This window comes from Lolium perenne, chromosome 7 (assembly GCF_019359855.2).
Source record: "Lolium perenne isolate Kyuss_39 chromosome 7, Kyuss_2.0, whole genome shotgun sequence".
In the NCBI taxonomy this organism is placed as follows: Eukaryota; Viridiplantae; Streptophyta; class Magnoliopsida; order Poales; family Poaceae; genus Lolium; species Lolium perenne.
Window position 1 is genome coordinate 327440841 of NC_067250.2, and position 24581 is coordinate 327465421.

The window sequence follows — 24581 nt, forward strand, 5'->3', positions numbered from 1 at the left end:
GGTGCGATTCCAAATAGTGTTATGCTTTCGCACTTGATCCCGTCATCACCTTTGCAATCCATCCGCATGAATATGACGATTTTTTTTTTTGATTGTCTCCATGTGTGAGTAGCTTACCTTGTTCTTGGGCTTGACGGGCTTGTGGGTCGGATTGACCTCCAGCCCTCCCGCCGGTGCGCCCTCTATTTATTTTCCCGTCTTTAATTCTTCGGCGGACGCACTGACACCCGAATCCACTCAACCCCACGCCAAATCCCAAAACTACCCCCACCCACCACGCCCGCCCCGCGCGCCGCCCAGGGGTAGTCCCGTCATTCCGCATCCCCTCGCGTTTTACCTCCCGACGCCCCCGACGCACGCCTCCCCCAATCCCCACCGTGCCCTAGCCCATCTCGATCTCGCCGCCCCCGCCCGCCGCCGCCGCCCCCGCCTCGCCGCCGGCCCCTCCCCGCCGCACCGGCACGCTCCGAGCGCCGGCACAGGGCCGGCGCGCCCGCCCCTCCCCCCCCAGCGCGGGGCCGACGGCCGCCGCCGGCGACGCTCCGTCAGACGCGGGCCGGTGAGGCCGCACCGCGCCGCCCCTTCGCGGTCCCGCCCAGCTCCCTTGACTCGCCTCGTAAGTCCCGCGCAGCTCCATCTAACACTTGCCCCGTTCCCCCGGTCGGGCCAACTGTTCCCCACGTCTGTGCGTGTGTGTGCCCGCGCGTTGAAATCTCTGCTGCTTCGCGCGCTCTCGCAGCCGCGGCGAGGCGCGCATTCTCGGAGCTAGCCTGAGAAAAACCGACCGCCCGCGCCCACGGGGAATGCGGCTCCCGGATCTCGAGATTTATCGTGCTTAACTGGTGGACTTTCTTTCCTGTGACAAGTACAGACTGCTGCGTCTTTCTTGACTAGTGCTAGCCTGGTAGCGTGCTTTATTTGGGGTAGCTCCATAGTATTCTCACGGGAAGTTTAGGCTAGAGGCGGTGTCACCAGTTTGAAATGCCAATGTAGTTACGCCCAGTGGTTTTTGTTGTTGCTGATTTATGTAGTCGAGCTGTAAATAATAAGTAGCAAAATGCTGAATGTGATTCTCCGGTTTAAAGTGTCAGGTACGAGAAATGACAGGATGTGACTCTAGGATGTCCACTATTTTATTATTTTCTCAGTGGGACAGTGGCTGTAGAAGTAGGATTTTTTTTCTTTCGAATTTTCACCGGGGTGGGGGAGAGGTTACCCAACTGAATATATTGAGAAAAAGGGCAGACCCCAGTGTTTTTACAGCAGAGAGATAGAGCCAAAAGCAAGGCTACACACGAGCGATGCTAAGGCAAGGGTGCCAGGCATCAACCGTATTGTGAAGAGCCGGTGGGGAAACACCCCTAACAGAGGGTTTACAAGCTTTTATTTATACGAGCGAAGGGTCACGTGGCCAAGTATGACTGGCTTCTCCATTGTGATTTGTTGCGGCACTCGTGTACCACAATGAACTTCGCTCTGCCTTCTGCCTTTCAGTTCTACTGGGTAGTGCGGTATGTTCTGTCACCCATGGATCCTAACCGATAAAAGAATGGGGATATGATGGGCAGGTTAAAGTTGATCCAAATTCCGACATGTAATTCAGCTGTAGGAATTTTAACAACAACAGCATCAAAGCTTTTTTCCCAAGCAAGTTGGGGTAGGCAGCTGTAGGGATTTTGAAATAGCTAATCATGTGCTTGAGTGCCACCATTTGCTCTCGCTTTACCTTGTACGCGTTTGTGAAAATAGGTAGACCTTATGTCTCGTATACTAATTCTTTGACGTCGTATGTATTGCAGTCGGTATGCTGTTTTTCTACGTATGCCCCAAGACATGAGATATTCCTCCGCGAGGGATTGAAAAGATGGCATCAAAAGGTCCACGGTCGAAGCTGGATCATGAGGCAAGACCTAAACGCAAAAAGGTTAGCTTGCAGCATTGCCATCTCAATTACCAGCTGTGTTCGATCATTTCTCTCCTTCATAGCTTGTTTCCTTAGCATTTCGTATGTACATGATGCCAACTTTTGATATTGTAAGGGCATGTACAATGGGATGATGTCAGCCTTCCCTTAGAGATGCCACGTCAGATTTTTTCTTAGTTGGAGGAGAGAGAACGAAGAGAGAGAAGGTTGTCTTCCCTTAGCTAAGGGATTATCTCTTAGGAAATAAGGGAAGACTATTTTCTCCATTGTATCACATATGTCTTCCCTTACAACAAATTTCCTACCAAAATTTAATTATTCATATTAATTGCTAGAGATGGATGTAAGAGATAATGCATTGTATGAATTATATCTAATGCCTTCTCTAGCTGATGTGGCGGGGTAAGGGAAGGCATGTCTTCTCTACCATTGTACATGCCCTAATACCTCATAATAATTGGGGAAAGAAAGAACAAAACAAGTGCCTATCTTTTATTTAAGTAGTCTGTTACTGTTACTGTTATGTAATCTACATTTCAGGTATGACTTCATTGTCAGTTATCTTTCTTCTAATTAATTGGCTGAAGCTTTTTCCCTCTCTGTTCAGGCTCCTGAGGCTTCAAAGGAGCCTCCAAAGCCAAAGGTTCACTGGGATCATGTTCTTGGGGAAATGCTTTGGCTGTCTAAGGTTAGTTGCTATTGATACAGCTGAAACCTTGCAATCCTCCTTCCACATGGAGCAAACACAAGATTCTATCACGGAACTGTAATGAGTCTACATTTTCTTCTGTAATTTAAACATCCTGCAGGAGTTTGAAGCTGAGAGAAAGTGGAAGTTGTCCATGGCTAAAAAGATTGCTCAAAAGGCCAATTTGGGTGTAGTTGACCAAGCAACAAAGGATGAGAAAAAACAGAAGGTTTGCGTTATGTATAGTATATAACCAATTTATATTTTGTTGTTTATTTATTGCTACCCAAACAAGGCATGTCCTTTATTCTTACTATCCAGATATCGGTTCTACGGATTTCTATCTTAGTCTGACGGTCGTTCTCTCACAGGAGGGAGAACATCGCCTGAGAAAGGTTGCACTAAATATTTCTAAGGATGTGAAGAAGTTCTGGACCAAAATAGAGAAGCTGGCAAGTTCATTTTATTTTCTATTTTCTTGTGGCTTTCTGTAACACTTGCTTTTACTATGCCATATTTGTCAAGAAATTGAACCATATATCATTTTATGCTGGGAATGTAGGTTCTCTACAAGAACCATCTAGAGGTTGAGGAAAAGAAGAAAAAGGCCCTCGATAAGCAGCTTGATTTTCTTATAGGTCAAACTGAAAGGTACCTCCATCTTTTCTTGGTTGATATTTCTTTGTCGGCATTTTATTTTAGATCATCTGCCCTGGCTGCATGCTAAGTTTCTGTCATTTTCTGTAAACGTACCAGATATTCTACTATGTTGGCTGAAAACCTCGTGGATGTTCCCCATTTGCAAAGACTAGAAAATGGACCATTGCAGACAAATTTAGTATCCCTTGAGGAAGTAGCAGAACCTTCACAGGCAAATCAGCCATTCCAGGAGGAAGTAGCAGAACCTTCACATACAAATCAACCATCCCAGGAGGAAGTAGCAGAACCTTCACAGACAAATCAGCCATTCCAGGAGGAAGTAGCAGAACCTTCACAGACAAATCAACCATCCCAGGAGGAAGTAGCAGAACCTTCACAGACGAATCAACCATCCCAGGAGGAAGTAACCGAAGAGAACATAAATGCGCCAACTCCTGATGATCTTGGTGTGTAGCTTTATGAAATATATTACATGCTTCAGAAATCTTGTCCTTTTCTTTAGGATTTAACTTTTTTTCAGTTACAGATAAAATGGAAACCGATGATGATTACAATAGCTCCTCGAATGAAGAGCAGGTAGGCTGTTACTTTTAATTTCCCCAATTTCTTCTATTTGCTCCTTAGTAATATAAATCTTGTGAATCCTATGAATCTTAGTACCAAGTGTTATTGTTTTGAATAAGGGAAACATCCTGTGTGTATTGCCAATTACCATATGTTTTATTCTATGTTTCATTTTAGTATCTTTTGATACCGCATTGCTGCTTGGCAGTGAGAGATTTCTGTTGATTAGTTGTCGTTCCAAATAACCAAATATATTATAGCATGCCATATACCTAACTATTGTGGGGTGAGGGAAGAGTTGTATTGTGGTATAAGGACTATCTTCTTTCCTTTCTGTGTCTCAGTGGTTGTATCAGAATCGGTTTAGCTAATAGCCCAGTAGCTTGCACAAGCTCATGTATAGGAAGACAACTTTGAAGTTGAACTCCTCGCAGCCCTGCCTAACTTGAGCCCAGCCATGAAGACACCAACATGTGTGCTCACCCAGATTACAGATCAATAATCTTCATCACCCTAAGTTTTTAACATCAAAATTGACCTTGGGATTGGGATGGAGAAAATTAAATACACAGGGTGCACTTGGCATGGCACCAAGTGTCCCATAGCGTCCTGCATCGAAAAGCTGCATGCCACGCAGTTGGAAACCCGAAACCCCTGTGCCTTGCGTCTCACTTGCGAGAGTTTGTCGCTGCTATGCTTGTATTGTGCATATGCCGTTGCCACTTGCCACAGTGGATGGGTCTGCGTTGCTCCAGAGAATATGCTTTGGAGCAGGGAGTTATAATTAGTGGGAATTGAGAGGATCTTATTGGCTGAAACTAGTGAGGTTGTGAAGTGTGAACACTAGTTTTTTATTTTCAGTACATATACGTAATGTGTGGTACTAATTCACTTAAATCTTTTAGTACTTTTTATTAACTGAAGTGTGCCCCAACTGAATATCCTTTTATCTGGTATCATACAAATCACTCCGGTATTTATTGCTACCACAGGAAGATGATGAGCGGACAATTGACGAGGATGAAGCTCAAATCACTGAGGCTGAGCGCAATGAGGAACTAGCTGCTTTGCAGGCAGAAGCTGATCTACCACTGGATGATCTTCTCAAGATGTATACTAAAGCCCAAGGTGATCTCCGGAAGCAGTTCTATTTACCTGTTTTCACATTTATGGAGACAATAACGTGCTCTATTTGGCACTAAATCGATAAATTGATCATCTCAAGCATTCTTAGTTAGCAGGGAAAGCAGTCCAACTAACAAAGACACTTCCAGTAACTCAGATTTGAAGAATTTGATTAAAGGTGAGATTTTCAGATACCTTTGGCATTACAGAACTGAAATGCTGCCGAGTCATTGATAGCTTTTCAGATTGATTCGATCTTTTTGTTGTTTATCAGATTCTTCAAAACAAATAAATGGCTGTAATAATCATGAATCTGGTTATAGTTCAAGTGATGAAGGCAATGATTCTGAGGAAGCTAATGATCGCAACTGTTACACCGAGTTTGTGAAGAAGAATCATGTATACTTTGTTTTCCTTATGCCTTTTTTGCATATGAGCATGTATTTGAGAGAGCGGAGATCTTTGTAATGTTCTCTAACTTGATACCAATCTGATTTTGTAACTTTTCAGGGGAAAACCAATGGCAGTTTCTCCTCTGTTGAGCAGGTATGTTTCAATAACCTGTTTACTGTTGCATCTTCTTTCCATTATCATTTATTAATTTTGTAAAAAAATCTTCATTTCCTCCCTCGCTTGTTGCCCAAGTCTGATACTCGCTCCAAATTCTATACACCTTTCTGGAAATCGTTAGCCCACTGTATGTTAATATTGCGTACTAACTCGTATCATCTATTATTTTTAGGAGGACAAAGATTATATTGGTACTGATGAAGGAAAGGTAGCACACCCATCTTCATCTGTTTTCTTCTCCACTTTCTTATTTCCTACATATTTGATAATTGAATGAAAATTTCTCTGGAGGATTTTTTAGAAACACATCCATTCATGATTCATGAAAGAGTTCCCTTGTGATTCAAATTCTCCCTCTCCCTTTGTATAATGTGTGTCTACCTTTGTCTATTTGTGGATTATAACACTGCTACTATTTGGCAGGATGACGAGGCAACTTTATCTGAAGAGGAAGAGTTGGCGAAGAAAGATGACCCCGATCCTTTGGACGAGGTGATTTCATACGTCAATCTGTAATGTTGTTGAACTGCTCACATTGTCCATGTTGAGCTACTGTAGTTATATATTTTATGGCAACTTGAATGAACTTGTCAATGATAAAAGCTAAAATTGCAATTGATTCTCTAAGTGTGACCACCAACGATTGGCACTTCGTTAGTAGTTTTACTGGTCAGGCTTCTGATGGGCATTCTCTTGGTAACACATATGTACCAAATTGTGAAATTATGATTCTGTCAATCTGCTACTTGACTTTTGTCATGCAAAATTTGTTCTGGGGTGGATATTGGGCCAAGTGCTCCCACAAGTTTAGGAGAGGATTTTAGTATGCTTGTTAAACAAAGTGTCTTGGGCAACTATTTTTTTCCATGTTCGTGCACAGCATGTGGAAAATGCTCCTACTCCTTAGATATCATAAAATAAGTTAATTGTTTTATTGCGAATCCAGAGTGCCAATCAACTGAGTGGGGTCAGCACCACTGCAGTGAAGGAGGGTCTAATTTTTTTTTTCATTAACAGTACCTTATCTAAAGACATAGTACTCTGTATAAAATTCTAAGACCCAGATGTGGGCATTGGTGATTGGTCCTTTTTATTTTGTTTGCATTTAAAACTCTGTTAGGACATGTACAATGGGAGGTGCTTACACAAGGGCTTAGAAAAATAAACCAGGTTTTACCTAAGCACTGGTGCTTATTTATACTAGAAAGATGCATAACTAGGCACCTCTCCTATACACATAAACACTGGTGCTTGAGAAAAAGCCTGGTTTATTTTTGTAAGCACTTGCCTAAGCACCTCCCATTGTACATGGAATATTTTTGTAAGCACTTGCCTAAGCCTGGTTTAGAGATTTCAATTTTAGGATTATTGGATGTTCATTTCATTATTTTGAATAATGGAATATATGTTCACCCTTCCATATTTTCTTTGAAATCTTGATAATCTATCTTCATAAATGCAGATTAAGTTACTGCAGAAAGAGAGCGAGATCCCACTAGAAGAACTTCTTGCAAGGTACCAAAAGGTATGCAGATTTTCAAATTTGCTTTCTGTAATTGTATTTTACTGTGGCCAATCTGTAATGCCTTTTTTATATTTATTAGGATGGCTATGCAGATGACGAAACAACAGATTTGGAGAATTCACCTGCATATTCTAGCGAAGATGTTAACACTCACATCATGTTGACAATGTCTCCGGATGGTCGATCTGCTGACAATTTGGAACTGAACAATGACACATTTGAAAATGATGAGACAGCAGATATGCTGGTAACTGAGGATGTGAGCGGTAATGCCCTACAGCTAGAAGAAATAGTACCAGAGCCCAGTGTACAGGAAGAAATAGTGCCAGAGCCTGGTGTACAGGAAGAAATAGTGCCAGAGCCTAGTGTACAAGAAGAAATAGTGGCAGAGCCTAGTGTACAAGAAGAAACAGTGACAGCGCCTAGTGTACATGAAGAAATAGTGCCAGAGCCTAGTGTACACGCAGAGATAGTGCCAGAGCCTAGTGTGCAAGAAGAAATAGTAAATGTACAAGAAAATTCTGTTAAAGAAGATGAGCTGACTGATGCTAAGGTGATGGCTGATAAAGAAACTGGTGACAGTGTAATGGCTGATGCTGCTGCTGCTGCAAGATCGGCACAACCAACTGGGAACACCTTCTCAACAACGAGCGTACGCACAAAATTCCCATTCCTTCTCAAGCATTCTCTTCGGGAGTACCAGCATATTGGGTTGGACTGGTTGGTTGCTATGTATGAAAAGAGGCTGAATGGAATTCTAGCAGATGAAATGGGTTTGGGGAAGACAATCATGACTATCTCTTTGCTGGCGCACCTTGCATGTGAGAAGGGGATATGGGGTCCACATCTTATTGTTGTGCCAACCAGTGTTATGTTAAATTGGGAGACTGAATTTCTGAAGTGGTGCCCTGCCTTTAAAATACTGACTTATTTTGGAAGTGCAAAGGAGAGAAAACAGAAACGTCAGGGTTGGAATAAACCAAATTTTTTCCATGTATGCATCACGACATACAGGCTTGTTATTCAGGACTCTAAAGCTTTCAAGCGAAAAAAGTGGAAGTATCTTATCCTTGATGAGGCTCATCTGATAAAGAACTGGAAATCACAAAGATGGCAGACTCTGCTCAATTTTAATTCAAAACGGCGTATTCTTTTGACAGGAACTCCTTTGCAAAATGACCTTATGGAACTTTGGTCTCTCATGCATTTTTTGATGCCACATGTATTCCAGTCTCACCAAGAGTTCAAGGATTGGTTCTGCAATCCAATTTCAGGAATGGTGGAGGGCCAGGACAAGGTTAATAAGGAAGTTATAGATAGGTTGCACAATGTCCTTCGTCCATTTCTATTACGCCGATTGAAAAGAGATGTTGAGAAACAGTTACCGCAGAAGATTGAGCATGTCATATATTGTCGACTTTCCAGAAGGCAAAGGAACTTGTATGAAGATTTTATTGCCAACTCAGAGACACAAGCAACACTGACAAGTGGGAATTATTTCGGTATGATTAGTATCATTATGCAACTTAGAAAGGTCTGTAACCATCCAGATCTTTTCGAAGGCCGTCCAATTATCAGCTCATTTGACATGGCAGGAATTAACATGCAGATCAGCTCTTCAGTGTGCATGGTCCTTGATAAGGGGCCTTTTTGTCAGGCCGACCTCTCTGATATGAACCTTGTATTTACTCAAAATGAATTTAATATGACTTCTTGGGAAATGGATGAGGTTGCTGCTCTCTTTTCTCCAGGCATAACCTCTAGGGGCTCTGGTGCAGAGATTTCCTGCTCTTATAAGGATGGTCAGAGAAGTAATGGAACAAATATTTTTGAAGAAATTCAGAAAGCCTTGCAGGAGGAGAGAATGAAAGAAGCCAAAGAAAGAGCAGCTTCAATTGCATGGTGGAATAGAGTAAGATGCCAGAAAAGGCCTGTTTATGGTACAAACATTAGGGAGGTTCTGACCATAAGACATCCTATCTGTGATGTTTTTGAGAAGAAGAATAACCCTTCGTGCCACATGGATTTTTCATCGAGTCTAGCAGATCTTGTTCTTTCATCAGTGGAACGATTCAATAAAATGCTTGGCTTTATTGAATCATTTACTTTTGCAATTCCTGCTGCACGGGCTGCTGCTCCTATTTGCTGGTGCAAAAATAGGAATTCTCCTGTTCTTCTTAAACCAGCATACAGAGAACAATGCATGAATGAGATCTCGCCCATTCTCTCTCCTATAAGACCTGCAATCGTTCGCCGTCAAGTTTACTTTCCTGACAGGCGCTTGATCCAGTTTGACTGTGGGAAGTTGCAGGAGCTTGCTGTCTTGCTGAGACGTTTGAAGTCAGAGGGGCACAGGGCCTTGATATTTACACAGATGACTAAGATGCTTGATACTTTGGAGGAATTCATTAATTTGTATGGGTACACATATTTGCGGTTAGATGGCTCTACCCAGCCAGAAGAGAGACAAACACTAATGCAGAGGTTTAATACAAACCCAAAGTTTTTTCTCTTCATTTTATCCACTCGTAGTGGTGGTGTGGGAGTTAACCTAGTAGGCGCAGACACTGTTATATTCTATGATAGTGATTGGAACCCTGCAATGGATCAACAAGCCCAAGACAGATGTCACAGGATAGGACAAACACGTGAAGTTAACATCTATAGACTAATTAGTGAGAGCACTATAGAGGAGAACATTCTCAAGAAAGCAAATCAGAAGCGAGCACTTGATGATTTAGTAATTCAGCGTGGTGGTTACAATACAGAGTTCTTCAAGAAACTAGACCCTATGGAGTTCTTTTCTGGGCACACATCTGTCAATGCTGAAGCTCAGGAGATGGATCACACTAGGACTGCTGTACCCTCAAATGAAACTGGTCTGCCTCTGTCGAACGCAGATGTTGAAGCAGCTATTAGACAGGCAGAAGATGAGGCTGACTATATGGCTCTTAAAAAACTGGAGCAGGAAGAGGCTGCAGACAATCAAGAATTCAGTGAGGAGGTTGCTGGACGGCTAGAGGATGATGAGCTTGTAAATGAGGAGGATGGGAAACCTGATGAGCACACTGCTGAAGAGCATAAACATCAATCTTCCGATGTGGATAAGGACAAAAGTATTGCTTTACCCATGAACCAGTTAGATGAAGAAAAGGCTCTTACACTGGCTGTGGTTGACGGAGATATGGACATGCTTGCTGACGTTAAGCAGATGGCTGCTGCAGCTGCTGCAGCAGGACACGCGAGTTCATCTTTTGAAAATCAGCTCCGGCCAATCGATAGATATGCAATGCGGTTTTTGGAGCTCTGGGATCCAGTGATTGACAAAGCTGCTGTAAACTATCAGGTGAATGTTCCAGAGGAAGAATGGGAACTTGAACGCATTGAAAAACTCAAAGATGATTTAGAAGCAGAAATTGATGAAGACCAGGAACCTCTATCTTACGAGAGTAAGTGATTTATCTTGATGCTGACCTAGCTTAACGTGTGTCTTCTAGAAATTTGTTTAGAGCTGAAGCAATCCGGTTGAAGCTACTGCTCTCCTCGACACATGTTTCTTTCCTTTATTATCTTATGTTTCAGTGTATTGACATCATTTGAATTGCAGCATGGGATGTTGATTTTGCTACTACAGCGTATCACCAACATGTTGAGGCTCTAGCTAAAAAGCAGGTTGGTGTATAGCTTAAATTCTTGTGTGTGCCTCTTGTGCATAGTGGCTAATGACGTCCGTGCTGTAATACTTGCAGTTGGAAGAACAGGAAAAACAAGCTCTTGAAGCAGCGAAAGAGTTGGAGGAGACCAATGAAATAGTCAGGTAGTAAGCCATCAATGGTGTTCTTTGCACGTCCACAATTTTATGCTTGATGTGTTGAATTACTGTTCAATAGTGTTGTACAAGACATTCCTCTGTTACATTTAACCTCTGTTCCAAATCTATTCTTCGACTTATCTGTTTGTTATTCTGTTGTTGACCATATATAAATGACTCCTTTTGTAATCCTTTCATAGCAGTCACCGCAAAAAGTCGAAGAAGAAAAGGAAGGCAGGCAAGTTTAAGTCCTTAAAAAAGGGGCGTTTGTCATCAGATTCAGAGGCCATGCTTGATGAAACGTCTGTAGATACTATGAGTATTGAAGACAATGCACCTTCGCTGGAGCTTATGAGCAATGAATCACCGCACCAATGTTCTAATAAGCGTAAAAAGATGACGCCTGGAAATGAGGAAGTGAACAGTGGTAGCAGAAGCCTGAAGAGGTTTAAGAAAGCCCCCAAATCGAACGGTGTTTCGGAGTCCTCATCACATAAAAACTCACTCGAAGGCAAGCGGCTGAAGCTGAAGGATGAAGTTAATGATTCTGATCCAAAGTTGGTGAGAACTAAGAATGATGGTCGGGTTTCCATCCCTTGCATGCCAGTAAAACGTGTTATGGTAATTAAGCCTGAGAGGTTGAAGAAGAAGGGTCTTCTATGGCCTCGGGATTGTGCATTAGATCCATGGACTACTGAAGAAGATGCAGTTCTTTGTGGAACTGTAAATGAGTATGGTCCTGTTTGGGAACTGGCTAGTGAATTTATTCACTCCATGCCAGGTGGTGGACTTTACAGGGGAAGGTATCGTCATCCTGTGCATTGCTGTGAGAGATTCCGAGAATTGTTCTGCAAACACGTATTGTCAGCAACTGACAATTCAAACAGCGAGAAGGCTCCTTCTGGTGCCGGGAAGGCTATCTTGAAAGTATCGGAGGTGAGTTTATTTTCTGTCATCTCGTAGAGGAGGAATTTCTCACAAGAGGATTTATTTTGCATGTTCACGCTTTGACTATGGTTATTGTTGTTCTGATTTGTTTTACAGCAAGTCAAATCCAATGCATTTGTGAAACCTTCCACTGATGCTCGATTATCCATAAAAGCCCTAAAACTTAAGTATCTTGGAGTAAAATCTCGAACTGTTCATTTCATAACTTCCTTTTTCAACATAGGTATGCAATTAGTTAATTATTGCTGCGGGGAAGATGATTTTGTATCTGATCAATAAGCAAGTTGGTATATCTCTGCTGAATAGTAATCCTCTGTTTAACCTAATTCATAAGCGAATAAAAATTCAAGAGCATGTATAAATATTTATGCTAGACTTGGTAGGATATTGAAATAACATAGCATAATGCATATGTTTCTCTTTTCCATGTGTCATAGTTTAAAATCATTTTCACCCCCAGGTGTTTGTCAGCTATATTGTATGCCTTTCAGCTGCTTATTAGTGACAGACTGACCATTCTCTTTGTCTTCTTTCAGGATCAAACTCGGATGTTGCTGAATGTGATTAGTGAAACTCCTAACAATGAGTTGCTTCTCCAGAAACATTTCATGGCCATACTTTCTTCTGTTTGGAGATCAAAATGTGGTCATGAGCCCCAACGTGTTACAAGTACTAGCTCTAGTGCAACCCATAAGCCTGTTATACTGAACGAGAACTGGCCCACGACAAGTAACAGGCCAACCTTTGATCTTGTAAGGACAGCTCTCGCAGATGCTCAGGCCCATTGTCCAAGGGTGGTAATACCAACAAGCAATCCGGAGCCTCGCAGGAAAAGTTTAGAATTGGTGTTGGATTTCCGGACAGATCAACATGCTTACGAAGCAGGCTTCCCGTCTGTTGTGAACGTGTCCATTCTAGAACCAGATCCTGTTAAGCGCGCCGTTGTGCCTGTGGAACAACCGCTGCTTTCTGGACATCCTCATAGACACGCTGAGAAAAGATTCAGGTCAGTGCCAACGTTTTGTTGTTGTAGTGCTGGTGACCATTATTGTCCTTGTTTGGTAATCGGGATACGCAGTTGTAAATTGTTTGTCTTCATATTCCCCTAGCAACCTTCAACTGTTAACTTCTAATGTACATCTATGCAGGATAGCACCAGAATCTTGTTTTGAAGGGGACGGTTCTCACTGGGCATCATCTGCTTTCCACATACATGATGCTGCTCGGCCCAAATCTGGCACGAAGTCCACTGGGAAGCACAAGGCAGCTTCAGAATCAGGAAGACCTCCAAAATCGAAGATCCAGAGGACTGCTGAACCGCACAAAGCGCCGTCTGTTATGCATGACTTCCTCCGGGCCCCAGGTCGAGCTTCGACAAGTGCAGCTGAGTTCCACTTCACGTGGTCCCTGTCTGACTTTGGCATCGACGATTCCGAGTTCACCTACATCGATGACGAGCTTCCTCTAGAGGCTGACATCGAGTTCGCCCCGCACCAGTATGACCCTGGCTCACTTCCTGGCATCGAGGAGTTGGATCCTCATGCAGATTTGACAGACATAGGGTGAGAATAAATGGACGTTTTGGTCTAGATAAGCATGCCCTTCTATAAGGAGCAGAGCAGATAAGGAGCAGAGCAGAGAAGATTGTCTCTGGCGGGAGCCCCAGGATATAGATCGAGCCATGTTTGGGTTTGGTCGCAAGCTTGATCATGTATTGGCGGGGGCACAACTGTAGTCTCGGCTCGGCGTAGCCACGCGATCCGACAGCATGCATAGGTTCGCACTGATGGGTGGCATTGGGGGCACTCTCTATACATGTATGTATATTGGTAGGTCTAGGACCCTAGGATGTAGGAACATGAGTCTCCCCTCCCTCGTTTGTGTCGATGGGAGATCCTGTAACTTAACCACACTTTTGTAAATTTTGCTTGGCAGATGCCGGCAGCAGCAGGAAGGAGGAGTGGCCCTCGCCGTAACCCTGAAGTTATTTCGTTGCTATTGCTCCTTGGCCGTCTAATCCAGTCATTTTGCTACCTAGCGTTGGTAAATTGTCAGGGGTGTGTATCTCTGCAGTGACTATCTTAGCTTAGACAACTAGTATCCAACTGGAGAAAAGTCTATGTCTGCAAACTGGTGTTCTAATTTTCATGGATGAAAATGATTGTTTTTTTTGTTGACCAATAATTTGTATTCAGGGAATTTTGATGAGGGTGATCCTAATTATCGGATGATTGAACCTCTTGTTGGTATTATTTCTACTGCAGCTAGTTCAGGTTGTATAACAAAATTTGATGAGGATTACAAGAACTCGTAGTTGCCGTGGGTTTTGATTAATTTGGGAGCTGCATGTTGCTCGCTATGATGACTGCTAGATGATTGCCATGGGCATAGCTTTGATCTGTAGTAATATTGAGTTTTTGTTGAGTGTGCACATGCATATGGAACGCTCATTGGTTGTTAACAGAACTTCAACTGCATCAGGTACTTTTGCATGCTATAGCACAAAAGACGCTTTGCACTGTGTATCTAGGCCTGCTGATACCTTGGAGAGCAGTTTCACTAGGTATGACATAAGTTTCAAAATGACACTCATCTGTTTCAAATTAAGTGTGGCAGATTTTTTTTATATCAAAATTGGCGAACCTACTGTCCCAAGCTGCGATATTTAATTTGGAACGGACATAGTAGAGCCATTCTTGTCGGATGGTCACATCGGGTTGTCTTGAATAAATGTTCTTCGACTCTAGTTCTAGCTCGGTGACTCATGCTTTGGATTTACCGAGTACTTCATCCGTTCCAAAATAGTCTACATTTTAGTTCTAAAAATTTATTCTAAAATACTATATATTCTAGCTTTTACACACTCTCTTACAAATTAGGGTGCATATCAGTTTTGGTTAAAGTCAAACTTTGTAAACTTTAATATCTACAACATGAATCATCACGAAATATACTTATATATTAGATACATTTGGTATAATAAAAATCAATATATTTTTATATATAGTTGGACCAACTTTATAAAGTTTGACTTTGACCAAACTTAATATGCATCCTAAATTGGGAAGGAGGAAGTAGTTAACAACAACACTGAAAGGAAGTGGTTTTGCTCTATTTATTGCACGTTGTTATTTATAATGTAGTTTATGTTGGTTGTTCATATATCTAAGTAGTACTAATCAATGCAACACTATTTTTTTCCTCTAAAATGTAGACTAAATAAGAATTCGTATTCAGAAACATCCGTATTCACGTCACTTTCAAAAATCATTTTTTCGAGGATTTGCGAGCAAAATTGTGCACTAGACCTACAATGTTCGTACAATCACCTACCTAAATTGGGGCGGGTGTTCTCGGCGCTCTGCTGGGCGTTAGATTATCTCCAGCGGCGCGACGCAAATCGGTGTCCACGAGCGTTCGTTTGCGTCGCGCGGTGGACGCGAGAAACACCGTTTTTGTCCGCGCGTCCGTTTGCGCCTGGGGTGCCTCCAGTGGCCCGACGCATTTCCGCGTCGGCATGAATTATGAAGTTTGAAAACAACAAAATAAAGAGTTTCAACGAAGTCATAGTTATTACATCCAAATTTTAAAAAGTCTACATGAAAATAAGATGGTATTCCTCTAGGCATGGTCTTCATGGCCAGCCAATGTCCACCGATGCTCAATCAGATCCGTCTGCAGCCGTTTGCACACGTTCTCGTCACTGACTTCTATATTCATATGTAGATAGTTCTCCCAAGATAAAGCCCCAGGGAGTGGCACAACCAACTTACCTTGGAATTCCCAGTGGTTCTCATTGCGGCCATCAGGACACTCGTTTTCAACGATCATGTTACGTATGATCACGCAACATGTCATCACCTCATGCATGATCTTCAGCGACCATGTTCTTGCCGGGTGACGGACAATTTCTCACTGAGCTTGGAGCACACCAAATTCGCGCTCCACATATTTCCTGCAAGCCTCTTGCATCTTGGCAAACCTCCTCGTCTTCTCGGAGTTTGGATTGCAGACAGTTTTCACCTGTGTGGCCCAGTCAGGGTAGATGCCATCAGCAAGATAATATGGCTTGTCATATTCATTTCCGTTGACCTCGTAGCTCACCCGGGGAGCTTTGCCTTGCATGAGCCTGTTGAAACCGGTGATCGGTGCAACATATTGATGTCATTTTTGGAACCGGCCATGCCAAAGAATGGATGCCAAATCCATAAATCTTGAGATATGACAGCTTCAAGAATGACAGTCTGTCCCTCCGCATGCCCGCTGTACTGACCCTGCCATCTAAATGGACAGTTCTTCCACTCCCAGTGCATGCAATCTATGCTGCCAATCATTTGATAGACAACAGCCGCCTTGTATCCTCAACATTTGGCTTCCTACAGTAATGTTGTCCGAACACGGCAATCACGGCTCGACAAAACATGTACATGGCCTCAAGTCAGGTGCTCTCACCTATTCGAAGATACTCATCGAATATATCAGCAGCCATTCCATATGATAGCATGCGAATAGCCGCAGAGCATTTTTGGTAGGAGGTGAAGCCTAGCGCACCTGTTGCATCGGGCCTGCATTGGAAGTAGGGGTCGTAGTGTCCGATGCCCCGGAGAATGACCATGAACAACTCCCTTGACATCATGTACCGCCGCCGGAAACTTTTCCTCGAACACCGGATCGGTGAGGTGGAAGTAGTCCTTGTGGAGCCGGAGCTGCCCTTCCACTCTGTTGCGCGACAGGTTTTTTGAGCGGCCCTTGACATAGCCCCGGTGCACCGGCCCCTGGTTTGATTTGAACTCGTGGATCATGGAGGCCGCAGTAGTTGCCAATGTCTGCGTCGACTGATCGGACTCCTCGTCGGAAGTGGAGTCAACGACCTCCGCGCGGAACTTCTCCAGCATCTGCCACATGTCCATCTGCGTGGGTATGAACTGGCGATCAATGGCCACACACAATAGCGCCGAAAACAGGAGATCTTGATATAGCCGATGCACATTTTGTATAGCCGATGCACATTTTGTCTTGATCGTCGTGTGGCGGTGGCCTGCAGCGTTGCTTTGATTTTCCTGCTAACGTTGGGCTTCTATTGCAGACAAGGGAGATCGGCGACGCCGGCACTCACGCAATGATCTGGTATGTTTCAGCGTGTGTTTGTACCCGTTGTCTAAAAAATATATTTAAAAATGTTTGAAAATTTTGATTTTTTTTTCTGAATGTACATCTCGACATTCTATGTTTTCACACTACGCTTCACAAAGAAAATGATATTTTTTATGGGCTGGGTAACAAAAAGCAATTTTTGGTGATGCGCAATAGCTTTTCACGTGCGATGTTTTTATATTTTCTACGCAGGCCACACAAAATTCTTTTTTCTGCAAGATTTTGTGAGTGAACATATAATGTCTAGATGTAAACCTGGGGCTTTTTGTCAGATTTTTTTTAGCAGTTTAGAATAAACTTGAAATGTAATTTTTAAATATGTGTATTTAGACATATGAGCCAAAACACAATGTCTGGCAAAGAGACTCTTCATATAGCCGATGCACATTTTATCTTGATCGTCGTGGCCTGCAGCGTTGCTTTGGGATTTTCCTGCTAACGTTGGGCTTCTATTGTAGACAACGGAGAGCGGCAGCACCGGAGGCGGCGGCTTGGACCATAGGACCTTCATCGAACTTGGGCAGTGTTTATGCAGGTCATGGCCAATATTTTGGAGTGCATGTCGGCAACATTGAAAACATATTTAGGGTTTTGTGCGTGGGTCTAAAGCCCCATACGGGCTTCACTTATATTGACATGACCACGTTTAGATTACATAAATATATGACTTGTATACATGTTACACGAGAAGTGGGGCTATTCTAAATACAATTCTAGAACTCTTGTGTTTTGAGGGAAATAATTTGAATTCAAATTTAAATATGTAAGACATGAATTCAAATAAGAATTTGAAATGGAATTTGAATTCCAAACAATTATATAAAATAAATACATAAGATAAATTACAAAAGGGAATACTAAATAGATAAATAATTTAAACCTTATTTCATTTATAATTGTCCAACTATTTACAGTTGTCATAAGGAGAAATAAAGTCACAAAGTATAAAAGGAAATAAATGAAGATACAAAAGAATAAAACAAGTCCTAATAAATGACAGAGACAAAAGGAAATGTTGTGTTAAGTAGGTTTCTCTTCACATTTGGGAAACATTTTTAATATTTGAGGCTAGCTAATGGGAATTAGGAACTTGCCCTAATCCCCAAATGGTGATTATAGGGATGTACTCATATTTAGGCAACATATGGATCAACTAAGCATAGTTTGGGTCAATCTCGATCAATTGGATCATAAGGCAACAAGCAGCAACATGTAGGCATCAGATATAAACAACACATCAATGTATCAACAATCTCTTTGACATGCACCAACATCTCAGCCAAACTAGGATATCAAGAACCACCTCAGTAGCTACAGTACAGTAGCTCGAACAGCAGGGTCATCGAAGTGGAGTAGACATGCCACATGAAGAAGAATATCAGAAGCTACAGAGAGCAATAGGTAGAAACTCATCAATATCATAAATAGACCATGCAATACATATCCTTAGGATTGCATAGACATGGGGAAACAAAAGGAATAAAAAATCATTCCATACAACTACCCTTCGACTAGATCTTCATCTAGAATGATAGAGAGATGGATTTCTCTCAGATTTGGCATAGAAGTGCTAGGCCAAGTTCATCACAGAGAATTAAAGTCATCCAATATCATCTATTCATATACAAAATCTAACCTCGGCATTTGCATCACATGCAGAGCCAAGAGATCAAGCGCAAATATCTGTTCTTACCAATGAATAGTGCCCCAACCATTTCTTACCTAGATAGCTACACGCTTCCGGTTCATGCCATGCCATGTCACCAATCTATGGCACATTCCATCTCAGCAATAGATATCTCATAGCTGCTCCCAACAAACACCTATCTTCCCTTCTTCAACCTCCCTCAACCTTCTCTATAAATACAAGAGGGATAGAGGGACCGCGTGTGGCTTACGCGTGCGACCAACTTAGACTTGGACGAGTGTGACATCCAAATTCTCCTTGTGGGACGGAGAGGTTGTTCCCCATCCCGTCCATCCACCAGGGGATCACCGGCGAGGAAGGCTACTTGTGTGAGAAGATGCCGTGCGGAAACTGGTGTCTACCCTCACAACGGGCTCGTCGCTGCCATCCTTGGCCATGAGTATTCCACCAAGGTTGCGCTCTCTGCGCCGGACCAGCCGCCGCGCGGGCAACCCGGGAGGAGGGAGGGGCGGCCCAGGAGGAGGGAGAAAGAAGGGGAGGTTGGGAGGAGGGAGGGGTGATGGTTGGGAGGAGGGGATCGGCTAGGAAGACACACATACAATCACAACGGGAGATACCATGTTCATCTTTTGTTTAGATCAAAGGCCAAAAGGCCCGACGTTAAATTAATAACGCCCTCAACGGCGATAAGGTACAAGGAGCTGGACCCAGCTTATAAAACACGCACACACACCCACACGAATTGCCAACAAGGCTACAACCGGACGCGAACAACGGTCATGACCCTTACGAAGTCTACGAAGAATCAGAGAAGACACCGGACAACAACATTTTCGGGCCGTAGCTCACCCAGAGTGAGCCTTCGAACACATACGCCGTCAATAGAACTCCCCATCGCAGGCAGCGCCACCGGCGGCCGACCACCACTGTGCATCGACCACCGATGTTCACACACCAACAAGCAACCCTAGGGTAACTCGACGAGGAAGCAGTGCACGATGCAAGCCTTGCCGGAGGTCGCCAAGCGAAAAGCCAACGCCATCCAAAGAAATATGGTTAGCTCCAAGACGGTGTCTCCAAGAAAAGCACGACACAAGAGCGTCGTCACCGCCCGATCTGATGATCTTAGGTTTTCACCCAAAGCACATAGCTCGTCGAATACCGCACCTCCACCATGCCACCAACAAAGAGCCGCACACTGTGAACTGCAAGTCGGTGTCTTCAAGAAGAACATGACACAAGAGCGCCGTCACCGCCCGATCCGAGGATATAAGGTTTTCACCCAAAGCACGACGGAGGGTCAAGATTATTGCAATGGTGCCTTCAAGAAGGTAACAACGTCCGCAAACACCGACACCGCGAGCCAAGGATGGGCAAGGGTTTCCCCTCGTCAAGCCTCAACACCTCCAACACAGGGAACGAGCCAGCAACCAAGACACCTGCGCCACTGCCACATCACAGTGCTCACCGAGTACCACGCCGCCCTCATGACTATGGCACCGGTCAACACCTGAGCTCACCAGAAATATCCCACCTTCCAGGGCCACCGCCATGGAGTCCAAGCTCGGCGCACACCAGAAAGCTCCCACCTTCCAGGGCTCCCGCCACAGAGTCCAAGCTCCACGCACCGCTGGACCGAGCCGAAGACCAAGCACAACCACGACCGTAGGCCTACCAAACCCTGACCAAGAGGAAATCGAATACTCTAGCCACTGCCTCCGTGCCACCACGCATTTCCGAGATCGGCGTACTGCAGCCGACATGGCAGTATTACGTGCCAGAGTAGGCAGAAGGGGGAGTGGCAGGTCACAACCTGCCAGATCGACGGCATGCAAGCCCCATGCCTGCCGGCGGCAACCGATCTGGACGGGGGCGGGTGGGGGGGGGGGGCAAATGGGATCCCTAGGGCCCGGGGTCCCTGCCCCACCCCGAAAGCGAGGCGGCCTACCAAGGCCACGTAGCTCGGAGTCACCACCTACCGGGAAAGGAACATGTAGCTGGTAAACAGAGCCGACGCGAAGGACGCGCCACCGCCAGCCAGGGCCGCCGCCACAAGGTCACGCCTATGCCAACCAACGGCGGGGTAGAGCCCTGCCTCCACCAGCTAGTTGAGCGCGCGGAGGTCCAACCACGGAGCCACCATGTCTCCACCGAGCAGCCGCACCGCCGCACCCCATGACTAGCGCAGCGCCCCCCAGACAGCATCGCCCCGCGCCGCCACCGCACGAGGGGGAAAGAGGGTCGCTGCTAGCGCCCCAGGGCTTTGCTCGATGACACCCACCAACGGCGGTGAGGGAGGAGGAAGGGAGGGGAGGGGCTAGAGGACGCGACCTAGGGTTTCTCCCCGCCGCTAGCTAGAGCGCGCAGGGACGAAGTGTTTTTCGGGATTCTGATGCCTGTCTGTAGGGGCAATGTCTCCGAGCATCATATCGTGTTCTTCTAACTTCATCCTTAGAGCATCTCCACTCAGGGCTTTGCTCGACGACACCCACCAGCGGTGGTGAGGGAGGAGGAAGGGAGGGAGGGGCTAGAGGATGCGACCTACGGTTTCTCCCCGCCGCTCGCTAGAGCGCGCAGGGACGAAGTGTTTTTCGGGATTCTGATGCCTGTCTGTAGGGGCAATGTCCCTGAGCATCATATCGTGTTCTTCTAACTTCATCCTTAGAGCATTTCCACTCGCCCTGCCCAAAGGCCCCCTATACTCTTTTTGGGGTGTCGTCGTAAAAAAACGCGCCCAACCGCGTCCCCCAAATAGTTTTTCGTCTCGCGCGGCCCAACTTTCCATCCGACCCCCCCAGGCCGAACCCAGTAGAAAGGGAGGCTAGAGGGGGCACCGGACGGCTGGAAAATCTCCGCGGGCTAGCCTTGCTAGCGAGATGTGCCTACATCTTCCCGCCAGTTCCACACTTCCACCGGTTCCCGCCTACATCTTCCCGCCTTTCCACCGCTTCCCGCCATTGTGAGGCGTGTACTGCTTGGTGAACCTTTTCACCGGAACGGAGAGGCTGTTCCCCATCCCCTCCATCCACCAGGGGATCATCGACGAGGAAGGCTACTTGTGCGAGAAGATGTCGTGCGGAAACTGGTGGTCTGCCCTCACAACGGGCTCGTCGCTGCCATCCTCGGCCACGAGTATTCCACCAAGGTTGCGCTCTCTGCGATGGAGCCGCTGTCGCGCGGGCAACCCGGGAGGAGGGAGGGGCAGCCCAGGAGGAGGGAGAAAGAAGGGGCGGTTGGGAGGAGGGGATCGGCTAGGCAGACACACATACACTCACAACGGGAGATACCGTGTTCATCTTTTGTTTAGATCGAAGGACAAAAGGCCCGGTGTTAAATTAATAACGCCCTCAGCGGCAACAAGGTACAAGGAGGCTGACTCATCTTATAAAACACGCCCACACACCCACACGAATTGCCAACAAGGCTACAACCGGACGCGAACAACGGTCATGAACCTTACAAAGTCTAAAAAGAATCGGAGAAGACACCGAACAACAACAATTTTAGGCCATAGCTCACCCCAGAGTGAGCCATCGAACACGCATGCCATCAACAGAACACCCCATCGCAGGCTGCACCACCGGCGGCCGACCACCACTATGCATCGACCACCGCCGTTCACACACCAACAAGCAGCCCTAGGGAAACTCGAAGAGGAAGCAGTGCACGATGCAAGCCTTGCCGGAGGTCGCCAAGCGAAAAGCCAATGTCTTCCGAAGAAATATGGTTAGATCCAAGACGGTGTCTCCAAGAAAAGCACAACAGAGTGTCGTCACCGCCCAATCTGATGATCTTAGGTTTTCACCCGAAGCACATAGCTCGTTGAATACCGCGCCTCCGCCACGCCACCAACATAGAGCCGCACACTATGAACTGCAAGGCGGTGTCTTCAAGAAGAACATGACACAAGAGCGCCTTCATCGCCCGATCCAAGGATATAAGGTTCTCAACCGAAACACGAAGGAGGGTCAAGATTACCGCAATGGTGCCTTCAAGAAGGTAACAACGTCCGCAGACACCGACACCGCAACCCAAGGATGCGCAAGGGTTTCCCCTCGTCAAGCCTCAGCACCTCCAACAAAGGGAACATGCCCGCAACCAAGATGACACCCGCACCACTGCCACAACACAGTTCTCACCGAGTACCACGCCGCCCTCACGACCATGGCACCGACCAACACCTGAGCTCACTAGAAATCTCGCACCTTCCAGTGCCACCGCCCTGGAGTCAAGCTCCCCGCACACCAGAAAGCTCCCACCTTCCAGGGCCGCCGCCCCAGAGTCCAAGCTCCACGCACTGCTGGATCGAGCCGAAGACCAACCACAACCACCACCGTAGGCCTACCAAACCCCGACCAAGAGACAATCAAATACTCTAGCCACTGCGTCTGTGCCACCACACACTTCCAAGATCGGCGTACTGCAGCCGACATGGCAGGAGTACGTGCCAAAGTAGGCAGAAGGGGGAGTGGCAGGCCACAACCCGCCAGATCGACGGCCTGCAAGCCCCATGGTTGCCGGCGGTGACAGATCTGGAGGTGAGGGGGAACAAATGGGTTCCCTAGGGCCCGGGGTCCCTCCCTGTCCCGGAAGTGAGACGGCCTACCAAGGCCACGCATCTCGGAGTCACCACCTACCGGGAGAGGAACACGTCGCTGGTAACCGGAGCCGACGCGAAGGACGCGTCGACGCCAACCAGGGCCGCCACCACAAGTTCACAGCTGTGCCAACCAACAACGGGGCAGAGCCCTGCCTCCACCAGCCAGGTGAGCGCTCGGAGGTCCAACCACGGATCCACCATGCCGCCACCGAGTAGCCGCACCGCCGCACCCCACGACCAGAGCGGCGCCCCCGCCGACAGCATCGCCCCACCGCCGCATGAGGTGGAAGGAAGGGACCCATCGCCACCATCACCCCGAGGCTTTGCCCTACGACACCCACCGTGCGTCATTGAGGGAGGGGGAAGGGAGGGGAGGGGCTAGAGGACGCGAGCTAGGGTTTCACCCCGCCGCTCGCTAGAGCGTGTAGGGGCGAAGTTTTTTTCGGGATTCTGATGCCTGTCTGTAGGGGGCAATGTCCCGAGCATCATATCGTGTTCTTCTAACTCCATCCTTAGATCATCTCCACTCGCCCTCCCCAAAATCCCCCTATACGCTTTTGGGGGGCGCCGGCATCAAAAAACGCGCCCAACCGCGGCCCCCCAAAATAGTTTTTCGTCTGGCGCGGCCCAACATTCCATCCGACGCCCCCAGGTCGAACCCAGTAGAAAGGGAGGCTAGCGGGGTCATCAGACGGCTGGAAAATCACCGCGGGCCAGCCTTGGCAGCGAGATGTGCCTACATCTTCCCACCAGTTCCAGCGGTTCCTGCCTACACCTTCCCGCCTTTCCACTGCTTCCCGCCATTGTTGCCGCTATATAAAGGCTGCAAGTGGTGGAAGGGCCACATCTCATCCTAGTTTTACAGATTTATCCCACACATCTCACCCATGGCGTCCGGTGATCTTGCCCTCACACATGCAGAGGTGGAGGCGCTCAACGCCTCAAACTACCCCTGCTTGCCACGAGGTTCATATGCCCTCCCGGCCGGTGTCTGAGCACCGGTGGCGTGCCGTTCTCCCCCGGGCCCCAAGGTGCAACTTGGCGTGTGGCCATCACCCACCACTACTACGCCGAGCTCACCCCCGAGCAGCGCATGGATCCTCATTGGGATCCCGACAACACCACAATTTGGGACGCCTTCTTTGCCGATCGCAGGGATATGGAGCTTGCCAGGTACGAGGGGGATGGGCCGCCTCCCGTGGATAACAACGAGGCTGGCTGGTGGCTATGGTGGGGCAGCCTGACCCTCGAGGGTGTGATGCACCACATCTTGGCTGACGACTACCCCCGCCTGCGATACCCTCACTTCTAGCCACCGAAGAAGGGTGGCAGCGACCGCGGCGGCTTCGTTACCCGGAAGGCGC

At 46.4% G+C, this 24581-nt stretch overlaps 1 protein-coding gene across 6 annotated transcripts; it reads left to right on the forward strand.

The window, feature by feature from the left end:
• Positions 1 to 465: 465 nt before the first annotated feature.
• On the forward strand, positions 466 to 14082 carry LOC127312923 (protein PHOTOPERIOD-INDEPENDENT EARLY FLOWERING 1). Of its 6 annotated transcripts, none has more exons than XR_007858679.2 (22): positions 466 to 616; positions 1800 to 1924; positions 2532 to 2612; positions 2734 to 2841; positions 2984 to 3064; positions 3175 to 3263; positions 3369 to 3718; positions 3793 to 3848; positions 4829 to 4964; positions 5071 to 5139; positions 5236 to 5360; positions 5472 to 5507; positions 5704 to 5739; positions 5955 to 6023; positions 6994 to 7056; positions 7136 to 10505; positions 10664 to 10728; positions 10806 to 10873; positions 11068 to 11803; positions 12352 to 12821; positions 12964 to 13632; positions 13751 to 14082. XR_007858679.2 is itself a non-coding variant. In XM_051343458.2 (21 exons), the coding sequence occupies exons 2-21, from the start codon at positions 1865 to 1867 to the stop codon at positions 13379 to 13381; spliced, it is 6486 nt and encodes a 2161-aa protein (XP_051199418.1). In that variant the 5' UTR covers positions 466 to 616; positions 1800 to 1864; the 3' UTR covers positions 13382 to 14082. The 6 variants fall into 6 exon arrangements, 4 of the variants coding, with proteins under 4 accessions (XP_051199418.1, XP_051199419.1, XP_051199420.1 ...); XR_007858680.2 differs by having other exon boundaries at positions 12964 to 13591; XM_051343458.2 differs by having other exon boundaries at positions 12964 to 14082.
• The last annotated feature ends 10499 nt before the right edge of the window (positions 14083 to 24581 follow it).

Bases quoted from the DNA above. Each gene is read 5' to 3' on its own strand.
- LOC127312923 (XM_051343458.2), top strand. From the start codon at position 1,865: ATGGCATCAAAAGGTCCACGGTCGAAGCTGGATCATGAGGCAAGACCT. The intron at 11,804-12,351 runs GTGAGTTTATTT...GTCTTCTTTCAG, and splicing joins CTATCTTGAAAGTATCGGAG to GATCAAACTCGGATGTTGCT. The intron at 12,822-12,963 runs GTCAGTGCCAAC...ACATCTATGCAG, and splicing joins CACGCTGAGAAAAGATTCAG to GATAGCACCAGAATCTTGTT.